Below are 24,787 nucleotides of genomic sequence, written 5' to 3'. Positions count from 1 at the left end.
GGGTTGCAAAGAGTCAGACACAACTGAAGCAACTTAGCATGACTTAGCGACTTAGTCCCAAGAAAGAACACTTTTCCTGTAAAGGGCCAAGTAGTAAATATTTTAGTCTTTGCAGGTCATATGCAACCACTCAACTCTGCCATTGTAATTAAAACATTCAATTATGCAGCCATAGACAGCAAATGGAAGAGTGAGTGTGGCTGTGTTCCAGTAAAACTTTATTTAATAATCGGAATAGGTAACTGGCCAGGTTTGGCATGAGAGCCAGAGGCTTGCTGATCCCTCTTCTGAGCTGCTGTGTTACTGTAATCCTGCTTGCTTCTCTGCTAAGGAAGATTTCTCTCCTTTAGTGATAGGTTTCCCCTTTTTCATCTAATTAATGGCATCTCTTTGTGTAGTTCCTTCTTCACGTAGTTCTGTCCATTGTATTTTCTTACTTTTTGTTAAAGATTCTTATAAGGCTTGTCAGTTGTGGGCACACTTTCTCTGTATCTCATAGGGAATAAGTAAGGCTGAAGGGTCCGTTAATAAAATCCCCCCGTCCCAGGAGCCGGGCCTGAGCCAGGGCTCTCAGGGAGGACAGTTTTCTGCCATCATCCTCTCGGTGTCCTAAGTCTGCCACTGTAGCATCCCCCACAGGCCTGGAACAAGACCTCCAGTCAGTGAAGGATCTCTTCTGTGGCCTCTTATCTTCTGGAGGGAAGTTAGCAGAATGATGGGCTCTCTAAAAGGGGAGCTGCTTAAAGTCTCTTGAGGGTCTTGATCTGTATCTCTTTTTATCTTATGGGTCCTAGATCCAGTCCTCCTTAGATACCAAGGGATGGCTGTAACTGTGAAGCCTGGTGCCAGCAGAACTCTGCTATCTGGTCTGAACTTGGCTGTTGGCCGTCTTTTCTTGTGTCTCCCCTGCCTTGTCCCACCAAGCCCCAACTCGGCCCCGAGTCAAATCCTTTTGTCTCAACACGGCTTTCCTGACTTTGGGCTGATCTTTGCCGACTGTGTGGACCACAATAAACTGTGGAAAATTCTGAAAGAGATGGGAATACCAGACCACCTAACCTGCCTCTTGAGAAATCTGTATGCAGGTCAGGAAGCAACACTTAGAACTGGACATGGAGCAACAGACTGGTTCCAAATAGGAAAAGGAGTACGTCAAGGCTGTATATGGTCACCCTGCTTATTTAACTTCTATGCAGAGTACATCATGAGAAACGCTGGACTGGAAGAAACACAAGCTGGAATGAAGATTGCTGGGAGAAATATCAATCACCTCAGATATGCAGATGACACCACCCTTATGGCAGAAAGTGAAGAGGCGCTAAAAAGCCTCTTGATGAAAGTGAAAGAAGAGAGTAAAAAAGTTGGCTTAAAACTCAACATTCAGAAAACGAAGATCATGGCATCCGGTCCCATCACTTCATGGGAAATAGATGGGAAACAGTAGAAACAGTGTTAGACTTTACTTTTTTGGGCTCCAAAATCACTGCAGATGGTGACTGCAGCCATGAAATTCAAAGACGCTTACCCCTTGGAAGAAAAGTTATGACCAACCTAGATAGTATATTCAAAAGCAGAGACATTACTTTGCCGACTAAGGTCCATCTAGTCAAGGCTATGGTTTTTCCTGTGGTCATGTATGGATGTGAGAGTTGGACTGTGAAGAAGGCTGAGTGCTGAAGAATTGATGCTTTTGAAGTGTAGTGTTGGGGAAGACTCTTGAGAGTCCCTTGGACTGCAAGGAGATCCAACCAGTCCATTCTGAAGGACATCAACCCTGGGATTTCTTTGGAAGGACTGATGCTAAAGCTGAAGCTCCAGTACTTTGGCCACCTCATGCGAAGAGTTGACTCATTGGAAAAGACTCTGATGCTGGGAGGGATTGGGGGCAGGAGGAGAAGGGGACTACAGAGGATGAGATGTCAGGATGGCATCACGGACTTGATGGACATGAGTCTGAGTGAACTCCGGGAGATGGTGATGGACGGGGAGGCCTGGCGTGCTGCGATTCATGGGGTTACAAAGAGTCGGACATGACTGAGCGACTGAACTGAACTGAATTGTCTTCTACCTCGGAGAAAATGATACTTTTAGGTATGAATGTTTCTGCCCTGCACTGAGATCCATGGATTAGTCTGGTCTGGCTACTGTAACAAAATACTGCATAGTGGGTGGCTTACACAGCAGAAATTTCTCACAGTTCTAGAAGTTGGAAGTCCCAGATGAAGGGCAGGTTTGGTTTCTCCTGAGGGTTCTCCTCTTGGTTTGTCTTTTCACTTGAGTCATCACATGTTTTTTTTTATCTGTGTATGCACATCCCTAGTGTCTGTTCCTCTCCTTAGATGGTACCCGTCATGTTGGATTAGGACCTTATCCTTATGACCTCTTTTAACTTAATTCCTGGTGGCTCAGACAGTAAAGAAGCTGCCTACAATGTGAGAGACCTGGGCTCGATCCCTGGGTCAGGAATATCCCCTAGAGAATACTGAATGGCGGTCCACTCCAGTGTTCTTGTCTGGGAAATTCCATGTACAGAGGCAGCTGGCGGGCTACCGTCCATGAAGTCACAAGTCAGACACAACTTAGCAACTAAAAGCAACAGCAAACAGTAACAACAACCGCTTCTGTAAAGGTCCTGTCTCCAGATACAGTCACATCCTGAGGTACTGGGGGTTAGGGCTTCAATATGAATTTTGGAGGGACACAGTTTGGTCCATAACAGTAGATATCTGTAATTGTCTTTCCCTTCTTCCTTCCTTTTACATTGTTCCCTTCTTGTCACCTTCTCCCTTTAATTTCTTCTCCACTGGTTCATCTTTACCAAGAGTAAACATACTACTGCTCACCACCACCACCACTGTGTACTACTACTGTGTTAGATTGTGTCAGATTGTTGCTATTATTATAAATGAGATACAATCTAAATGCTCCAGAAGTGATACTTTTGACTTTCAAATGGGGAACAGAACAGTTTTGAAATTTTGGAGGAGATTAATACTGACTTTTTTCCTATTTCATGGTTTGATGAACTATTCCCACCTTAATGTTAAGAGTAAAAGTGTATTAAAACTGCTAAAATACCAAATTAATACAAAGTATCAAAATATGTAGGACAGTTAAAACACCACTGAAAGGGAATTTAGTAGTACCCATTAATTTTTTTCTCTTCTGTCTGTTTTTCATCAGCTGAGCCTTCTGTTTATTATACTTTCACTTCTATAATTTCCATTTGGAAGTACCTTCTTCTTTATGTCTTGTGTTTCTTTGCTGAGGCATTCTATTTTTACACTCTTTTTTCATATTATCTTTATTAGTATTAAAAATGTAAATGGCAAGATTTATATTTACATTTGTTTCAACCAGTTGCAGGGTCATCACTGCTTTAAAATATTTGTCAAATAATTTTGACATCTGTGTTCTTTAAACTGTTGACATCTATCAATTATCTGTCAGCAATTTAAAGACAATCAATTATCTGTTTTCAAAAATAAACTTCTTTATTTTTGGCTGTACTGGGTCTTTGTTGCTACACACAGGCTTTCTCCAGCTGTGGCGAGCGAGGGCTGCTTTTCCTTGCCTTGTGCGGACTTCTCATTGCGGTGGCTTCTGTTGTTGCAGGGCACAGGCTCTAGGGCTTGGGCTGCAGGAGTTGCAGCTTCCAGGCTCTAGAGTAAGAAGGGCTCAGCAGTTGTGACGCCTGGGCTTAGTTGCTCTGTGGCGTGTGCAATCTTCCCAGACCAGGCATCGAACCCAGATTCTTATCCACTGTACCACCAGCGCAGTCCTGAAGTCTTTTTCTGTTTGTTTTATACGTATTGTCCATCATTTTTAGTTGTACTTAATGGATAGAATGGAGGAAGTATACCTACTCCATCCTCGTGGAAGCAGAAGAGTGACAACACAGTTTTTAAACAGCAGTGCCTCTCTAGTTGATGGAATTTTAGGCATTTATAAAAAATACAGTGTATAAAATACAAGTGTGTATCTGCCTATTTCTCTCTATATACGTAAGAAAGGAAATAGTTTGCTTGTTGTTGCCTAGTTCTGGCCCTTGAATTATTGAGTTTTCATAGTTTCTTTACTTCCTTTTATTTATGAATTCTCAGTCTTTAAAAATGGTATGATTTTCATGCTAACCCCAAAGATATGCTGACAATGGTAGGGGTTTAGAAGTAGATACTGTGTCCATAACTGCTTGCTTCATGCAGTGATTTTTGACCCTGGCTATTCTTAGGCTTATCTGGGGAATTTAAGAAATATTCGTAGGCCCCCACCAGATCAGATTCTTTGGGCTGGGTCCAGGGTATCAGGAATTTTTAAAAGCCCTAATATGTAGCCAGTGTTGAGACCCTCTGGCCAAGATTTCCTTACAGAATGTGGAGCCAGAAATGAATACATGAATATATATATATATATATATATATATATATATATATATATTTTTCAATTTCACTAAGTTTTGGTTGAATCTGATGATTTAGATTTAATTTGACTTTTGTGTTTGACCAAAGCAGCAGATTAAATCATTCTCTTCTCTAGACAAGGTTGAGGGAACATGTTGACAGATTTTTCTTTTCTGTAAAATTTACCATTAATTTCTAAGTGTCAAATTCCTGAGGTCTGTCATTTCTGACTGATTATAGACTTTCCACATTTTCAATTGTGTTTCTTTTTATTTTCTTAATATACCTTTTGTTGTTATTTAATTTTAGTTTTTCTTATTTCAAATTACATTGATTTCATCCTATGATACTTTTTTGTTAAACTGAGGCATTCTATTTTTTACACTCTTTTTTACACTCTGATTTGTACTGGGCATTATACTGTTCTTGGGCCAGAACCTCCTTTATGGCATAACACCCTTGTTACCTCGTGCGTGCTTAGTTGTGTCTGACTCTCTACGACCCCTCAGTGTCCTCTGGGGCTCCTCTGTCCATGGGATTCTCCAGGCAAGAATACTGAGCGGGTTGCCATGCCCTCCTCCAGGGTTTCTTCCTGACCCAGGGATTGAACCCAGGTCTCTTGAGTGCCTGCATTGGCAGGTGGGTTCTTTACCACTGTGCCATGGTTGGCTTATAGGAGGTAGGGTTTTCTTTTTTCTTCCCATTTTGTAATCACTCTGTTTGTTCCATATTGAAATATTTTAGTACATCCTGTACTCATTCTCTTGCAATACATTGATTGAAGTATATGAAAAGAATCTTGGCCTCACACATACGTAGCTGGGTAAGAGAGAGGAGCGTTTTAATCATTTTTTTTTTTCCTTGAAATTTGTAGATACTGTTCTTTGGTACTACACCAAAACTCAACAATAGTAGTTTCATAAACATTAGTTTCAGTATTAGAAACTGTAGTAGTGACTTTTCGCAATGATTACGTTAAAGTCCATTGTTGTGTTTCGCACCTGAATCTGTCTTTTCCCATGTCTGTGGTTAGCATCTTAATTCACTGAGCAGTGGCAGAGCTTCCGCATTTTGACGTACAGCACCAAAAAATCACATTTGTCAGTATCCCTACTAGTCTCATCAGAACAGTTTTTAGTTTTAAGTATTGGTGAGTTATTAAGTTCATAGTAACAGAAATTTTTGAAACTTTGAATTGTTACTTGAAAGCTTGAATTTTATCATGGGTACCAGAAAGTATCTATATTTTCCTTGAAGTGATAGGCTCACTGGGCTTATTTTTGAGGAAATATTTGCCACGTACCCAAATCTGAATTATCAGAGTTTGCCTATCAAGTCTTTTTTTTATTCTTCAAATAAGAACGATGTTCCCCCCAAAAGTGATGGTTTGGCTTGCTCTGTAATCACATGTGTGCTTTTTCATTGAAACCATTGTACTTTGATAGCAGCATAAGTAGGACATGCTTCCTTCTCATTTAATCACAAGAATACTAAAAAGATGTTTGTTCAGATATCAAGATTCTTAAAAATGAATTTTTTTTCTTTTTTATCAAGGACATTCTTAAATGAAAGTGACCTTTTTTTTTTTTTTTTTTAAAGAAAACTGTGACTGCATAGTGAAGAGTACAGGGATTGCTAGGATAGTTTGGTTCCACTGTCTTGATTGGTGCTAGGGGTCCAGCAGTTTTACCCATCGTTATTTTTTTACCTTTAGTGTAAATGTCAATAGAGAAAAAAAGGCGAATAATGTCTTAGTATTTTTATGAAGATAGGTTTGACCTGATGGGCCCTAGGACTTCATGAAGGGGGAACCACACTTTGAGAAGCACAACTGTAGAAAAAAAAATGTAGAGAAACATTATTCCTCACCTTTGCTTAAGAGGTACTTCCCGTATAAACTTATGTATCAGTTTCAAGATACTTTGCCATGTTTGAGTACCACCTATAACTTGATATTCTGTTTGAACCCTGGCAGGGTGGAGTGCAGTTCAGATCTGGTGCTAACCACCTGGAGTTGGCGTAGACCCCATAAGTTAAAGGTCACAGCCTCTAACACAACTGCTGGTTCTTCAGAGACCAGCTGTGCTTCAGGGGTCTTCCGGTCACCGGTACCGACTGGCTATAAATTTGTCAGTTCCTTTCACTTTCACAGGTTCAATATTTTGTTAGAATGACTCACAGAACTGAAGAAAGCACGATAGTTACGATTACAGTGTCAATACAAAAGATACAAATCAGGAAAACCAGCCTAGTGGTTCACATGGGTTCAGTTCAGCTCAGTTCAGTCGCTCAGTCGTGTCCGACTCTTTGTGACCCCATGAATCGCAGCACGCCAGGCCTCCCTGTCCATCACCAACTCCCAGAGTTCACTCAGATTCACATCCATTGAGTCAGTGATGCCATCCAGCCATCTCATCCTCAGTTGTCCCCTTCTTCTCCTGCCCCCAATCCCTCCCAGCATCAAAGTCTTTTCCAATGAGTCAACTCTTTGCATGAGGTGGCCAGAGTACTGGAGTTTCAGCTTTAGCATCACATGGATTAGGTTGGTGCAAACGTAACTGCACTTTCAGTCCATGAATTTTAAATCATGATAACTAGGCTTAAACTCAACTTTACTAATCAAAATAGGAACCGTTACAGTCAATATATTTTTGCCAACAAGAAATAAGTTTGTTTGTTCTTGTAGCATAAAAATCCATGCCTCAGAATTTAATGAACTCTTGAAAAGCTTTTTCTACCTCCTACTGTTGTGGATGCATTTTCCCTGCAAAAAGTTATCAGAGATGCTTGAAGAAGGAGTAGTCTGTTGGCCAGAGGTCAGGTGAGGCGCATGAGGCAAAACTTTGTAGCCTGATTCATTCAATTTGTGAAGCATTGGTTGTGCGATGTGCAGACTGGCATTGTGGAGAAGAATTGGGCCCTTTCTGTTGACCAATTCCGGTTGCATAGGTTGTAGTTTACAGTGCATCTCATCAATTTGCTGAGCATACTTTTCAGATGGAATGGTTTCTCTTGGATTCAGAAAACTGTAGTGGATCACGCCAGCAGCAGACCACCAGACAGAGACCATGACCTTTTTTGGGTCCGGGTTTGGCTTTGGGAAGTGCTTTGGCGCTTCTTCTTGGTCCAGATGCTTGAGCTGGTTGTCGCCGGTTGTCGTATAAAATCCACTTTTTGTCACATAGCACAATCTACTCAAGAAATTGTTCATTGAAGATGACACTTCAGAATGATGTTTTTTTTGATTTGCTGTCAGCTTGTGGGGTGCCCACTTATCGAGCTTTTTCACCTTTCCAATTTGCTTCAAATACCAAACGACAGTAGAATGGTCAACGTTGAGTTCTTTGGCAACTTCTCCTGTAGTTTAAGAGGATCAGCTTAGATACTTGCTCTCAGTTGGTCGTTGTCCATTTCCGATGGCTGGCCACTACCCTGTTCATCTTCAAGGCTCCCCATCTCCTTTGCAAAACTTCTTAAACCACCACTGCACTGTATGTTCGTTAGTGGTTCCTGGGCCAAATGCATTGCTGATGTTGCGAGTTGTCCCGCTGCTTTCAGTTCAGTTCAGTTCAGTCACTCAGTCGTGTCCGACTCTTTGCGACCCCATGAATCGCAGCACGCCAGGCCTCCCTGTCCATCACCAACTCCCGGAGTTTACTCAGAGTTGCGTCCATCGAGTCAGTGATGCCATCCAGCCATCTCATCCTCGGTCGTCCCCTTCTCCTCCTGCCCCCAATCCCTCCCAGCATCAAAGTCTTCTCCAGTGAGTCAACTCTTCGCATGAGGTGGCCAAACTACTGGAGTTTCATCTTTAGCATCATTCCTTCCAAAGAAATCCCAGGGTTGATGTCCTTCAGAATGGACTGGTTGGATCTCCTTGCAGTCCAAGGGACTCTCAAGAGTCTTCTCCAACACCACAGTTCAAAAGCATCAATTCTTCAGCGCTCAGCCTTCTTCACAGTCCAACTCTCACATCCATACATGACTACTGGAAAAACCATAACCTTGACTAGATGGACCTTAGTCGGCAAAGTAATGTCTCTGCTTTTAACGACCCATTTTGAACTCGAATAAGAAAATTGCTCAAATTTGCTTTTTGTTGAACATCATTTTCCATAGTCTAAAATAAATATAAAATAAATAGTAATAAGTCAGTAGTGAAAAAACATAAAGCAAGAAATATGGGTTAAAGTGATGTATAACATAACTCCATTTATTAAGAATATATTCCAATAGCAAATGCCAAATTTTAGCAATGCCAAACAGCAATTACTTTTGCACCAACCTAGTAGTAATTTAAATTAAATTAAAAATTCAGTTACACGAGCTGAAATTTTTGAAATTTTAATTTTTAAAATTAAAAATTTGTTACACTAGCTTCATTTGCAGTACAAGTGTGCCTTGGAGATATTGCAGTTGCAGTTCCAGACCACTGCAGTGAAGCAAATATTGCAGTAAAGTGAGTCATATGAATTTCTTTGGTTCTCCAATGCATAGAAAAGTTATGTTTACACTATCCTGTATTCTGTTAAGTGTGCAATAGCATTATGTTTAAAAAAGAAAAACCAATATATGTACCTTAGTTTTAAAATATTGCTTTGAAAAATGCTCATTTTCTTGTACATCTCCAGCAAGTCCTAGTATAAAATCAGAGATCATTGGTCAGAGAGCACCATAACAAATATAATAACACAACGAAAAAATAGGTAACATTATAAGAATTACCAGGTTGTGACACAGAGACGTGAAGAGAGAAGACGCTGTTGGACACAGATGCTGACAGACTTGCCTGACGCGGGGCTGCCGTGGACCTTCAGGTTGTGGAACGCGCAGTGCACGCGGTAAGGCAGAGCACAGCAGAACAGGCGTGCAGTCCTCGAGAGAGTAGGTTCAGGTTGTATATTTTGGGGAGGGATTTTGTGGGTGGTGGTGTGCTTCTCAGGTTGTGTCTTATCAGAAATCACATACTGTGAGTTTGTCTCTTAGTAAAGTCTGATCACTTAGGTTAACAATGAACAGATCTCTCTGTTGTGAGGTATGTCTTCTCGTTTGTAATTATTGAGTGGTCTGGAAGGGTCCTTTTGTAATTGGCAAGCATCCTTTCTCCAGTAATCGTTCCCTGGCAGTAGTATGCTCTGGGGTCCTTGCCCGAATTGATCATTGCAGTACACTGAGGGCGACAGATGTTGATCTTCTGAGTCATTCAGTCACTGTGTGTTTATTAGCTGGTATTTTGCTATAAAGAACAGCTTTTCTTAAACTCTTTTTAAAAAATACCACTTTATATCATCTCCAGAGACAAAAAAATTATGCAGGATAGGAAAAGAAATCATCATTTTCTACCTGGCTCAGCTACTATATATGGTATTTACATAGTTACACTTTTGTAGGCACTGAGTATCAATTTGAAAAACTAATAACTAGTTTGGAAGAGGAAAGGTACTTGTGGAATGGGCAGGAAGAAGAAAGCTACATGTTCATCTTCTGTAGTTGAGGGTCAGAAGATTATGCCTCAAACTGAAAAATCAAGAAGTACCATTGTAAGCATGTTATTTATATAACGGAGGTAAATACCTAAAGAATCAGGTAAAACAGCGAGGTGTTTACCCTGGAGAAGAAAGGATTAGTGTGGAACTGCTGTTTTCCATAACAAACTTCGACAAAGTCTTGAAAACTGTGTGCCTTCTAACTTCAAATAATTTTTTAATGTAAAAAATGAAGTTAAAAAAATATTGCTATAGGCTAGTTGATTTTCATCTTATTCAGTATGTTAGCTCAGTCAGTAAAGAATCTCTCTGCAATGCAGGAGACCAGGGTTCCATTCCTGGGTCAGGAAGATCCCCTAGAGAAGGAATTGGCAACCCACTCCAGGATTCTTGCCTGGAGAATCCCATGGACAGAGGAGCCTGGCAGGCTACAGCCCATGGGGTCACAAAGAGTCAGACATGACTGAGCGACTAAACCACCACCATAATTACAGCCACTGCTATTACTATTTGGATGCTCAGTTTTTTTAAGTTCAGCTAGTCCTGCACCTTTTGGCATGATTTCATTAATCTTTGAGTGCTTCCTTACTGAAATAAGGCCCAACAGTGTTTCTTCAAGGAGCACTGATTCTCTCAGTGGGAATGGCATTTTTGAAACTAAAATTTGGATGCCAGGTGTGCTCCTTGCTACAGATGTCCTCTATCTTTAAATGTATCTGGTCCTTCCAGTTTCTTAGCCTTCCCCCGCCCTGCCCTCCTCCATGGTGGGAGTTGATTGCTTCTCATTGATTTCTCAGATCTTTTGAGTTAAGACTCATCCATTTACTTTTCTGTTTTCAGAATTTTATTGCTATCCCATGTTTGCTGTTGTCCTTCTCCCTGGAGTGTAAGCATTTAAAAAAATTCCTCCTGTCCTTTAGTAGCATTTTTGGAATGGCGTTGAGTGAGTCAGTATATTTGTTACCATATTTAACTGGAGTCTTTTACATCGACACTCTTAGTATAGATTTGGATTTTACTCTGCATAAATAACTAGGTCTAATGCTGCTGGAGTGCTGAAGAATTGATGCTTTTGAATTGTGGTGTTGGAGAAGACTCTTGAGAGTCCCTTGGCCTGCAAGGAGATCCAACCAGTCCATTCTGAAGGAGATCAACCCTGGGATTTCTTTGGAAGGAATGATGCTAAAGATGAAACTCCAGTAGTTTGGCCACCTCATGCGAAGAGTTGACTCACTGGAGAAGACTCTGATGCTGGGAGGGATTGGGGGCAGGAGGAGAAGGGGACGACCGAGGATGAGATGGCTGGATGGCATCATGGACTGGATGGACGTGAGTCTGGGTGAACTCTGGGAGTTGGTGATGGACAGGGAGGCCTGGCGTGCTGCAATTCATGGGGTCACAAAGAGTCGGACACAACTGAGCGACTGAACTGAACTGAACTGAATGCTGCTGGGGATACAAAATGCGATAGCCCTATTTATGCCTTCAAGTAGTTTCCGTGTTCCTCAGAGCATTTAGAATGAGTTTAAAACTAACCGGAGTCCACGTTAAAATACGCAGAGTGCCGGCGCTGAGGTGTACGGTGTGGTGGTGCGTTGCCTTCTGTTCTGTGTTCTAACACAGTGATTCTCGGTGTTGGCTGTATGTGAGGATTACTTGGGAGACAAAAAATAACTGTGCCTGGTTCTCAGATCAGATTTAGATTAAATCTGAATCTACTATGAGCGAAGCTAAGTTCTACAAGTTCTGAACTTCTTTTGGTAGACTTGATTAGTTTGTGTGTTTTATTTTTGTTTTTTGTTCTTTTTCCTTTAAGGGCCAAGAAGATACTTCAGGTTTATCTTGTAATTTTTCCTGCCCCACACCAGGGATAAGTTGCTTTCCTTCCTCGACCCCTTGGTATTTCAGACCTCACACCTTTGAACAAACATGCAGCTCTCCTCTCTGGGCCTCATTAACTTGCTCATTCATTCTTTAAGACCCAGCCTCTCATTTTTCCTTTAAATGTCAATTTTGAGCTAACTATTTTGTAATGCCCATTGTTCCCATCTGTTTTAGCACTTACACTGTTTTGTTGAAATGATCTGGTATGCATTTTCAAACCCAATTAGAGTCTAAGCTTCTTGAATAAATTCTAATATTATAGGTTTGGATACATTTTATGTGCTTAAAAAAGTTAATTGAGCTGATCACACATAGGAATTCCAATTCTGGAGACTGAGAGAGAGTAGAATTATAAAGTTCCTTAAGTTTTGGGTCTTAGTCACTTTTGGTTTCTTCTGTAGCCATATTTTATGGATATTTTTGAATTATATTAAAGGAATATTATATTTCAACCTTGAAAGATGGTTAAGACTAAACTGGAAGTATTCAAAGGTATTGGAATTTAAATTGTGCATCTGTGAGAGGTGCTTGTAGCAGACTGAAATGAGTGGTAACTTAAGCAGTGTTTTTAAATGATGCCTTTGTTCAATTATAAATATATAGTGGCCTTTATAATAAAAAATTTTAAAGGAATCTTATACAGTCTTGTGCAACGCAGGACTTCCCAGGTGGCGCAGTGGTAAAGAATCCGCCTGCCAGTGCAGGAGACACAAGAGATACAGGTTCAATCCCTGAGTCAGGAAGATCCCCTGGAGCAGAAAGTGGCACCCCACTCTCGTATTCTTCCCTGGAAAATTCCATGGACAGAGGAGCCTGTCAGGCCCCAGTCCTTGGGGTCCCAGATAGTCAGACACAACTGAATGAGCTCTCATAGCACATGCAGTCTTATAGACAGTGAATTGATCTTTTGAATTTTTGAAATTTTGTACCAAATCATTCTGTACTATTGTTTGTTTTCTCATTTTTACCTTTCCTTTTTATTATATCTTTCCATTTTCTTTTTTCTTCATCATCATGCTCTATTACAGGATATTGAATATATTCTCTGTGATATACAGGAAGACCTTGTTGTTTATCTAGTCTATATATGCTCGCTTGCATCTGCTAACACCAGACTTCCAGTCCATCCCTCTCCCCTACCCCCGGTAACCACAGCTCTGTTCTCTGTGCCTGTGAGTCTCTTTCTGTTTCATAGATAAGTTCGTTTGTATCATATTTTAGATTCCACATATTAGTGAGATCCTCTGTATTTGCCTTTCTCTTTCTGACTTACTCCACTTAGTCTAGTCGTCTCTAGGTCCATCCGTGTGCTGCAAATGGCATTATTTCATTTTTTATGGTTGCTTAGTGTTCCATTGTGTGTGTGTGTTTGCATGTGTATATACACACATGATATATATATCACATCTTCTTCATCCATTCATCTGTCAATGTACATTTCGGTTGTGTCCATGTCTTGGTTATTGTAAATTCACTTTTCTTTCAATAGAACATTTCTTTGTGGCTTTGTAATTTATACACTTGTCATTTTAATGGCAATATGTTACTCCATTTTGTTGATATATGGTATTTTACTTGACCATGTCTTGTTTGGTATTTTTTATTTACATTTTATCACAATTACAGAAAGTGAACTATAATTATTTTTATACAGATAGCTTTGCATTTTCTTTTTGGGAGACCAAATATGTGTTACAGAGCCTTTACCTTGTAATAGAATTATCTGTGGCAGAAATTTAATAGAAACATGGAAATAGTGTGAAGTGGATAAGGAGCCAGATAGATCTGATTTCTAGTTTTGACAGCCACTTTACTAGCTGTGTGATCTTGAATAAGCTAATTAACTGAGCCTCAGCAGTAAAATTGGATTAATAGGAGCTAACATTATTGTGCATTTATAATGTGGCAGGTGCTATTCTAAGTATTTTACATATATTAACCCATTTAAACGTTAGAACAGCCGCATGAGGTAGCTCTAGTATTGTTCTGTCATTATTACTATTGTTCCCAATTTTAAAGTATGGAAACAGGCTTAGAGAAGTAGAAGAGGTCAGTCAGATGGTTGCTTATGACGAAGGTGTGATGGTAACCCAGTGCCATCTAGAGCTGGCTCAGACCTCTAGAGCTGGTTCTCTTATTCATCCTGGACTGCCAGGGCATCAGCTACATCCCTCCCCTGGATCTGAGTCCTAGGCAGACAGATTGGCCTCCATGAGCCAGATTAATGATTACTGAAATTCCTGCAACTGGAGTTGAGGATGAGGTCATGCTTGCAATCCTCTAACCTTGGGCTTACTGTAGAAACTGCACCCTAAGAGCAAGGATCACTCTAGATCTTCATATTCTCTTCAGACCTCTGTCTGTTTAAAGTTGCTTTTAAGGGAGTGGTGAGAAAAACTTGGAGTTGTATTTTTATATTAATATCTGGCAGGCCTTTTGTTATCCTTCACTCTCCTCTTCCACCTGCATGTTCTTTTTAACCAGCAATTGAGTATTTGCCTAGTAGGATTTAACTCTTAACCTAGATTGCTAGATAGAATGCCGGAGTCTTTCAGACCCAAAAAGAAATCTGAAAACTATGCAGCCACCTCACTTATATGAAAATACTGAGGCCACACAGCCAGAGGGTGATTTAGGACTCAAGCCTGTGTTTCTGACTTAAATCCAGCACTGGCTTCATTCCACTGTACTGTTTACTACCTTGTATGTAATAATCTTCTAAAAGTATTATTACTATGTATTCTTTTTAGGAATTTCATACTTTAACTTAGCTTGCTCCCTCCGTGTTATGTTCACTGTCAGAAGACAGCTATATGTGTTTTTAGTTCTTCACAGTTTAGTGAAGTGCTTTCTCATCCTTTATCTCATTTGCTTGTTTTGAAGATAACCTTTTGCTCATGTGCCTGAGGTTCTTGAATAGTGGCACAGGTTCCTTTGTGATTCCAGCATGTCCGTGGCTTGTATACATTCACAAGTCCTAGCTGCCTTAGCTTCAGACACACGTGTTGACTCACTTTACTGAGATTACAGTTCAGGCATTGGAGTTTCTCAGCTCCAGCTTTTTTCACATCCTCTGGATGCTCCTGGAGTCTAAGGTGTGAAATTCCAGGCATGAAGATAATTTGTTGTTTTGAGGCGCTAATGTTTCTTGGCTTCTTAGACTACTTGTGATCAGGGAAGTTCTTTAAAAAACTCAATCAGAGGTTCACTGTGTAGTTAAGCAACATGTTGTGTAGAAACAAACACAAAGATAATCATATCATTTATTGTACTAACATTCTTCAATCAAAATGGTGTTAGAGATAAGATAAATTTTATAGCTGTAATGTGTGTCCATGTGATTTGGTTGGTGTCAAGGAAGGGAGTGAATTGTTAGGATAAGGCTAGCCACTGAATGCCAAAACTTTCTACAGCAGAGGCCTGTTACCTAATCAACTCATACAAAACCTGGCAATTCTTAAGAGGATCCTTTCTGATTCGTGATTAGGTTAAATTAGCTGAACAAAGTCAAGTCTGTGAGAAAAATCTATCAGATTATTATTATCAAACTTTAAAAAGAAAAGAGAAATAAAATGTATAGTGTTTTCCCTGGAGACTTTTAGAGCCTCTCCATTTTGGTAGATCATATATTAAGACTTATTTGTTTGAACTGTATGCAGTTCAGTGCTTGTTTGAGAATAGAATGTGAACATTTTAGGATCACTTTATGATAGTACTGGGTAAATAAGCTTTAGAGTTAAGCTTTTTATCCTTGGATTTCTAATAGCTACTGCTAAGGTGAGCCTTATATGTTAAGATTATCTGAAGATAAGACTGCAGCTCACTCACTGGCTCAAAGTTCAAAGGAGAGCATTAGCTCAAGGACATAAATCGCTGAGTTGTTATCCATCAATTTGTAACAGAAGGGCAGATGAACAGCATTTATCTGGACAATCTAGTATCATATACCTGCAGTTTGAGGTCAGTCTCTTTAGAGGGGTTTATGTACATACGTGCTTTGAACTGTTTCGCAGAGATGAGAGTTCAAATTTATTTTTATTCTCTAATTTGAAGTAGCAGGTGTATTTGTGTGCCTTTTGCTACAGCTGATATTAACCCCATTTTGCCCCTCTTTAAAGCTGGAATGTGTGCATGCATGCCTGCTAAGTCACTTCAGTTGTGTCCAACTCTTTGCAACTGTATGAACTGTAGCCTGCCAGGCTCCTCTGTCCATGGGATTCTTCAGGCAAGAATACGGGGGTGCCCTCTTTCAGGGGATCTTCCAGGGATTGAACCGCATCTTGTACGGTTCCTGCATTGCCAGGTGAATTCTTTTTTGTTGTTTCAGCTGTGGAGCTGAGGTTAATTAGGTTATTTACAGAAGAATTTTATTTTCTAGCCCTCCGTTGTTTGCTGTTTTTTCACGTGTGCCCCCTCCCCCCTGCAATTTGATTGCAAGCTCCATGGGTTCAAGATACGTGTCTTATTATAAAATCTGTAATACCAGGACTTACAAAGTTAGATACATAATGGGGGCCATCTGATAAAATATGAAACTGAGCCAGGCTAGATGGGGTCCATGTGAAAGGGAAAACATACATCTCATGTAGAAGCAGTCTAATTCCAGCACATTTTTACCTTATGGGACTGTGAACTCAGTGTTGCCTGAACAAAATGTATCCGCTGATGCTCTCTGGCCTGTGGCTTATCAGTCTGCTATTTCTTCTAATAAAACAGAGGAACGCACAGAAAGTACTTGTTGCATAGTTGTCACTTGGTAGATGCTCATTGTGTCATAAAACTGGCTACACTGCTTTTGAAAGACTATCTTAGATGTCATATGTGTAATGTGATGTAAGATGAATAAGAATGTTCTCTTCTATTAAAGGATTTTCTCTTTTTCAAAGAAGATGAGTATAGTAATAAACAGATTAACTCTTACCCTAAAATAAACAGACTGGGGTATTGAGTCTTCATTGCCTTGTCCACAGAAAGTCTTTTGCATAACTTTCCAAGTTAGGAACCAGTGATAACCAGTGATAACACATTTTAGTAAACTGCCTCATATTCCGAGGGCTCTCAGAAGAATGATATAGGAAACTGTTAGAATACCTGAATGCCCTGTAATTAAGGTGTCTGTTTTTTATTGCTTGAATTCTGAAGTAATGTTTTGTTTTCCTTTTCTCTAGCCCCCCCAAACAACATTGTTAGGAGATACTCTTGCTTCTTCTTCTGTAGTGTGTGTGTGTGTGTGTGTGTGTCGCTCAGTCGTGTCCAGCTCTTTGCGACCCCATGGATTGTAGCCCACCAGGCTCTTCTGTGCATCGGATTCTCCAGGCAAGAATACTGGAGTGGGTTGCCTTTTCCTTCTCCAGGGGATCTTCCTGACCCAGGGATTGAACCCAGGTCTCCTGCATTGCAGGCAGATGCTTTGCTGTCTGAGCTACTAGTGGAGTCAAATGAAGTGAAAGTTGCTTAGTCGTGTCTGACTCTTCGCAACCCCATGGACTACTACAGTCCAGGGAATTCTCTAGGCCAGAATACTGGAGTGGGTAGCCTTTCCCTTCTCCAGGGGATCTTCCCAATCCAGGGATCAAACCCAGGTCTCCCACATTGCAGGCGGATTCTTTACCAGCTGAGCCACAAGGGAAGCCTGAGCTACTAGAGAAGCCTCAAAATACAAAGCATAATTTGCGCCGCCCGGGAATCGACCCTGGGTCACAAGAGTGGGAATCTTGAATGATACCACTCTACCAGCGGTGTGGCTAAAACTTTTTATTTTATATTCGCGTATAGTTGGTTACTAATGTTGTGTTAGTTTCAGCTGTATAGCACAGTGATTCAGTTATTCATGTGTGTGCGCACGTGCCTAGTCATGTCTGACTCTTTATTACCCCGTGGACTGTATCCACTGTCTATGAATTTTCCAGGCAAGAATACGTCAATGGGTTGCTGTTTCCTACTCCAGGGATCTTCCTGACCCAGGGATCAAACCTGCATCTCCTACACTGCAGGAGGATTCTTTATTGCTGAGCCACTGGGGATTCCCATGTGCTATACAGTACATCCTTGTAAAACCACACTTTTTTTTTTTCCCTCAAAATTCCTCCATGTTGCTTTCCCCATTATCCTAGATAAACATCAATGAATGTTCAGAATCAAAGTGAAGTGAAAGTGAAGTCGCTCAGTCGTGTCCGACTCTTTGCGACCGGATGGACTGTAGCCTATCAGGCTCCTCCGTCCATGGGATTTTCCAGGCAAGAGTGCTGGAGTGGATTGCCATTTCCTTCTCCAGGGGATCTTCCCGACCCAGGAATCGAACCTGCGTCTCCCACATTGCAGGCAGACACTTTACTGTCTGAGCCACCAGGTCACTCCTAAAACTTAAACTGAGGAAAAGTGCAGGGTGAAGCAGTATTTTTACTCCTAGAGTCTGTAAGCTATTTTTGCCTGAGCTTTTGATATCATATCCAAGATATTATTGCCAAGACTAATGTCATGAGGCTTTTCCTTCTAGAGATTTCATAGTTTCAGGCATTAAATTTAAGCATTATGCTAGAGTGGGTAGCCTTTCCCTTTAGGCATTATACTGGAGTGGGTAGCCTTTCCCTTCACTAGGGGATCCTACCAACCCAGAAGTCGAACGCAGGCCTCCCGCATTGCGGGTGGAGTCTTTACCAGCTGAGCCACAGGGAAGCCCTTGTAGTGTGTATACGTTATTTCTTCCATTTTGTTCCTGTAGATACCATCCCAGTTTAAAACTGTTTATGACTCATCCTGAGACCTCTGTGCTAGCCACATTTAGAATATCTATAGGTTTGTTTGTTTTTTCTTAATCCTTTTCTTAGGTCACACATAAACCTTGATTAAAAGCAAAAGTATAAAGACACACACTGGAGGGGTGGGGGAACCAGCTTCCTTCAGTTGTGCGCTTTCTTGCTGACCAAACTCCATATCCTTCACTCCTCTTGTAAGCTTATCATTTCTTAGTCCCTTATAGGGTCATCAGCTTGTTCTCTGCTCCTCCCAATAGCGTTATTTTACTTTTCCTTATCCTACTTCTTCTAAAGAGAATGACCTCTCTCCTTAATGCTTTATATGATTTTCTTTATCACTGTACAGTTCTTTAAATCTTTTCCTGTTCTTTGATTGCTGGACTGGGTTAGAAGTTTCTTAGGGACAGTGACTGTATTTCCTGCTAATGCCATGCTTTTGTGTGTTCAGTTCAGTTCAATCACTCAGTTGTGTCTGACTCTTTGCAACCCCATGGACTGCAGCACGCCAGGCCTCCCTGTTCATCACTGACTCCCAGAGCTCGCTCACGCTCATGTCCATCAAGTTGGTGATGCCATCCAACCATCTCATCCTCTGTCATCCCCTTGTCCTCCTGCTTTCAGTCTTCCCAGTATCAGGGTCTCTTCCAACAAGTCTTCACATCAGGTGGCCAAAGTATCGGAACTGCAGCTTCAGCATCGGTCCTTCCAATGAATATTCAGGACTGATTTCCTTTAGGATTGACTGGTTTGATCTCCTTGCTGTCCAAGGGACTTTCAAGAGTCTTCTCCAGCACCACAATTTGAAAGCATCAATTCTTCAGCTCTGAACCTTCTTTATGGTCCAGCTCTCACATCTATACGTGACTACTGGAAAGACCATAGGTTTAGCTATGTGGACCTTTATTGACAAAGTGATGTCTCTGCTTTTTAATATGCTGTCTGGGTTTGTCATAGCTTTCCTTCCAAGGAGCAAGTGTCTTTTAATTTCATGGCTGCAGTCACCATCTGGTGTGATTTTGGAGCCCAAGAAAATAAAGTCTGTCACTGTTTCCACTTTTACCCCTTCTGTTTGCCTTGAACTGATGGAACTGGATATACCACAGTCTTAGTTTATGTTGAGTTTTTAAGCCAGCTTGTTCGCTCTCCTCTTTCACCCTTATCAAGAGGTTCTTTAATTCCTCTTCACTTTTCTGCCATTATAGTGGTAACGTGTGTATCTGAGGTCGCCAATACTTCTCCTGGCAGTCTTGATTCCAGCTTTTGAGTCATCCAGCCCAGCATTTCACATGATGTACTCTGCGTATAAGTTAAATAAGCAGGGTGACAATACACAGCCTTGTTTTACTCTTTTTTAGTCCAATTTTGAATGAGTCCATTGTTCCATGTCTGATTCTAACTGTTTCTTCTTGACCTGTGTACAGGTTTCTCAGCAGACAGGGAAGGTGGTCTGGTATTCTCATCTCTTTAAGAATTTTCCATAGTTTGTTGTGATCCACACACTCAAAAGCTTTTGCTTTTGCTTTTGCATAGTCAGTGATGCCCAAGTAGATGTTTTTCTGGAATTCCCTTGATTTCCCTCTGATCTAGTGGATATTACCATTTGATCTCTAGTTCCTCTGCATTTTCTAAACCCAGCTTGTATGTCTGGAAATTCTTCAGTCACTACTGAAGCCAAGCTTGAAGAATTTTGAGCATTACCTTAAAGTGTGTGAAATGAGTACAGCTGTATAGCAGTTTGAACATCCTTTGAAATTGGAATGAAAACTGACCTTTTCAGTCCTGTGGCCATTGCTGAGTTTTCCAAATTTGCCGACATATTGAGTGCAGCACTTTAACAGTATCATCTTTTAGGATTTGATTTATGTCATACCTGAATGGTCTAGTGGTGTTCCTACTTTCTTTAAATTAAGCATGAATTTTGCAGTAAGGAGTTCATGATCTGAGCCACAATCAGCTCCTGGACTTGTTTTTGCTGACTTCATAGAGCTTCTCCATCTTCGGCTGCAAAAAATACAGTAAGTCTGATTTGGATATTGACAGTCTGCTGATGTCCATGTGTAGATTTGTCTCTTGTGTTGTTGGAAGAGGGTGTTTGCTATGACCAGTGTGTTCTCTTGGCAAAATTGTGTTACCCTTTGCCCTGCTGCATTTTGTACTTCAAGGCCAAACTTGCCTGTTACTCTAGGTATCTCTTCACTTCCTACATTTGTACTACCATCCCCTAGGATGAAAAGGACATCTTTTTTGGTGTGAGTTCTAGAAAGTCGTGTAGTTCTTTATAGAGTCGTTCAAGTTCAACTTCTTCAGCATTAGTGGTTGGGGCATAGACCTGGATTACTGTGATGTTGAGTGGTTTGCCTTAGAGACGAACAGAGATCATTCTGTCGTTTTTGAGATTGCATCCAAGTACTGCATTTCGGACTCTTTTGTAGCCCTCATAAGGGCTACTTCATGTCTTGTAAGGATTCTTGCCCACAGTAGTAGATATAATGGTCATCTGCATTAAATTTGCCTGTTCTGGTCCATTTTGATTCACTGATTCCTAAGATGTTGATGTTTTTATTCTTGTTATCTTCTGTTTGACATAGCCAGTTTACCTTGGTTCGGTGACCTAACATTCCAGGTTCCTATGCAATATTGTTCTATAACATCAGACTTTATTTTCACCAGCAGACACATCCACAGCTGAGCATCATTTCTGCTTTGGCCCAACCTCTTCATTCTTTCTGGATCAACCTTTTCATTCTTTCTGGATCTGTTTCTCTGCTCTTCCCCAGGAACATATTGGACATCTTCTGACCTTGGGGGGCTTTTCTTCCGGTGTCATATCTTTTTGCTTTTTCATACTGTTCATGGGATTCTCGAGGCAAGAACACTGGAGTGGTTTACCATTCCCTCCGCCAGTGGACCACGTTTTGTCAGAACTCTCCACAATGACTCATCCATCTTGGGTGGCCCTGCACCACATGGCCCATAGCTCCACTGAGTTACACAAGCCTCTTCATCACAAGACTGATCTGTGAATGAAGAGAGAGGACCAGCAAAAACCAGGGAAGAAATGACCTAGGGCAGAGATGGATACCTCTCTTCCAGATAGTCAGAGAATACCGAAGTCTAGAAAGGAGGTGTTGTGGATGCTTCACCCCTGAATACTGTGAATGTCTACACTGATTGCCGAAAAGCCATTTTTTCCTCATGTCACCTGTTGTGTCATTATATATAAACTTACTCTTAAACTACATGTAGTTATAATATGGTTGAGTTCATTTTACTTTGTAAAATTTTTGTCATTGCTGTGTTTGTCTCTTGTCTTTTTAAAATAACATTATGTGGAAATGAAAGTGATGATATATAATATTTGTTGTGTGCAGGATACATTTGTTTTAACTTTATTATGGTTTTCATATCCTTTCAAAGAAAATGTTGTTTTAGTGATGGTATTTTATCAGGAACTATTCTACAGCCCAGGAGAGAAGTTAATTCATTGCATGCAGTGATTTTCTAAGAACTTAGGGATTAATTCTCTTGGTCAAAGAAAGGATGACTTGGTAGCTATGAAGACAAGATGACAGGGAGACTTTTTTTTAAAGTTTTTGAAGTTTTGAGCTCTCTGAATCTATTATCATGAGTGAAAGTGAAGAAATGAAAGTATTAGTTGCTTACATGTTCGGCTCTTTGCAACCCCATGGACTGTAACTCACCAGGCTCCTCTGTCCATGGACTTCTCCAGGCAAGAATACTGGAGTGGGTAGTCATTCCCTTCTCCAGCGGATCATCCCAACTCAGGGATTGAACCTGGGTCTCCTACACTGCAGGGAGATTCTTTACAGGCTGAGCTACCATAAGTTATTAATATTAAATTAAATCATTAGTGATAAAGTGATATATTACTTTTAAAACTTTTAATTTGGATTCTTGACTCAAATATTTAGAAAGAGAAATTAAAAGACTTGCTTCCATCAAGTATTATTTCAAACCACAGCAGTAATTGTATTTGTACTTAAATAGTCTGAATTGCAGAAGCAAATTAAGCTGCTGCTAGCCATTCTAAATAGCAGTGCTGAAAAAAAAATGCTGAAATGGGAAACAAGTCTGGCATGCAATAGCAAAATTGAAGTATATATCTGTTTAACCAGAGAATGTCCTCCGTTTGGTAAAAGGGTTAGAAATACAGTCTTCTTTGGAGACTGATTAAAAATAATAGATAAAATAAAGAATGATGTGCTCAATGAGCTACAATTCAAATAGAGGAAATTTAATGGGAAATGATTACATTAGTAGCAGATGGCTTTGCTTCCTGAATTGCAATTTGACTGGAAATCCTAGAAGAGCTTAAATTTGTTTTTCAGATTTTTGAATCTGATTAAAGATAGATAGAGATTTGTTTATTTGCTGTGTTATTGTGATTCTTACTGTGTCTTTTGGATTTTTCGTTTGTATCAGGCTATATTTATGATTCCCACAAACCCACCACCAACATTCAGGAAGCCAGAACTTTGGTCTGATGATTTCACCGATTTTGTTAAAAAGTGCCTAGTGAAGAGTCCTGAGCAGAGAGCTACTGCAACACAACTTTTACAGGTCAGTGCTTGTGTCTCTAACAGGAGGATACTTTCTTTATATGCCTTTTAGCTTTTTCTGACATTGACCAAGATCATTATGAGTTTCATTAACTGATTTATTTATTCATTAACTGATTTGTAAAGATGTAAACTTTCCAGGAAATATGGATTGATGTACAGACAGACAGACAGACAGACATACCTTTCTTCTCCTGTATATTCTGTTTCTTTCATTTAAAAATTTTGTTTTCCAAGTTCAATTTTGTGCCCTCCCCCTCCCACACAATTTTTGTTGCCAATTCTTTCCTCGTAAAATTGTGTTAAAACTAAACTTCTATAGGGTTCTCATTTCAGAAATGAGTTTCTTTTCCATTGTTATTGTTTCTTATGTTTTAACTTCCAGATGTATTATTCCTTGACCCAGCATTTCTTCTTTGACTTTTTGCCCTGTAAGATATGTGAATATGAAATCCCTGAACTCCTTGAGAAAATCGCATGTTGTAGATACTGGTTACAAGATGACCTAAAGGAAGGGTTTCAGTGTCCCTGTACAAGTAGACTTTGTATCCAGAGTGTCAGGAGGCTTTTTTTTTTTTTTTTCAAATGTTTTGACATTAAATGCAAGTAGAAATAATTTAATACCTTTAGTAATTATTCATGAGTCTTTACTTTCCCAGCAGAATTGACTTAGACCTGTGTGCTATGATAAGTGTGCATGTTAAAAAAATTGGTATTTGGAGAATAGTTCTTTTTAAGTGACAAAAAGATTAAAAACATAGTTATAAAAAGTGATTTTTCCAAGGTAATGTTTTTTAAAAAAGGAATTATTGAGAATGTTAGAAACTAGCCCTTTAATATAAGGTTTATTGTTACAAAAATTTAGCTTAGTACTCAGTTTCCATGAAAGGCAGTTTAGCAAAATCTGTCTAGAATAAAACACCATATATTCTTTGACCCAGTAGTTACTCTTCTAGCAATTTACAGAGAAATTTAACCACGTGTGAAATAACATATGTGTAAAAAATCTTGATAAACCATTATAATGGCAAAAGATTGGAAACAACATAAATATCTGTCAACAAATTGGAAGCAATATGAGGTCTGCTGAGGGGAGTTACTGGCAAAATACACACAGCCACATACTCATATATGTATGTATACATATGTCAATGCTTATGGTGGAGTAGCTCTAGAAAAATAAGCAAGAAAATGGCCTCCAGAGAAGGTAACTACATGGCTGAGAAGCAATAGTGGGCTGAAAACTTTCTTTTTGCCGAAGACTCTTTTGAGTTTGGTTTTATGTGCCCATATTACCTTTCAAAAGTTAATTAATTGAAACATTATTTTTGAAATATTGTCAGCACTTCAAAGGAATTTTAAGTGCATAAATCAAGGATCTATTGTTAGTTATTGTGTTGAATGTCTAAATTATTTAACCATAAAGAAGACATAAAGAAGGGGGGAGGGGAAATAACCAAAAAAATGGGACAAATAGTATAAAATCTGATGATGAAAGTAAATCCAAATACACCCAATTACTGGTTTTGGGGTAATTTAACTAATATTTCTTTCTGGTCTTTCTTCCATAATCTTTTCTAATCTCTTTAAGGAAATTCTGTTTTTAACCTAGGATTCTTAGGGTGGAAAAGCATTTAAGAACTATTCCACTAAAATTCCCTAATTTTGTATACGAGAGTACT

The 24,787-nt window shown here is 39.9% G+C and overlaps 1 protein-coding gene across 4 annotated transcripts in view; it reads left to right on the top strand.

Moving 5' to 3' along the window:
• The window catches only part of STK3 (serine/threonine kinase 3), a 310,699-nt gene that overhangs the window by 154,509 nt on the left and 131,403 nt on the right, over positions 1-24,787 (top strand). For all 4 annotated transcript variants that reach the window (XM_018058284.1, XM_018058281.1, XM_018058285.1 and 1 more), the window contains one exon: positions 22,969-23,106. In XM_018058284.1, coding sequence (XP_017913773.1) covers positions 22,969-23,106 — 138 coding nt within the window. The remainder of the gene's footprint in view (positions 1-22,968; positions 23,107-24,787) is intronic.

The sequence above is a fragment of the Capra hircus genome, chromosome 14 (assembly GCF_001704415.2).
Source record: "Capra hircus breed San Clemente chromosome 14, ASM170441v1, whole genome shotgun sequence".
Taxonomy (NCBI): domain Eukaryota; kingdom Metazoa; phylum Chordata; class Mammalia; order Artiodactyla; family Bovidae; genus Capra; species Capra hircus.
This window is presented reverse-complemented; position numbering and strand designations above follow the sequence as displayed.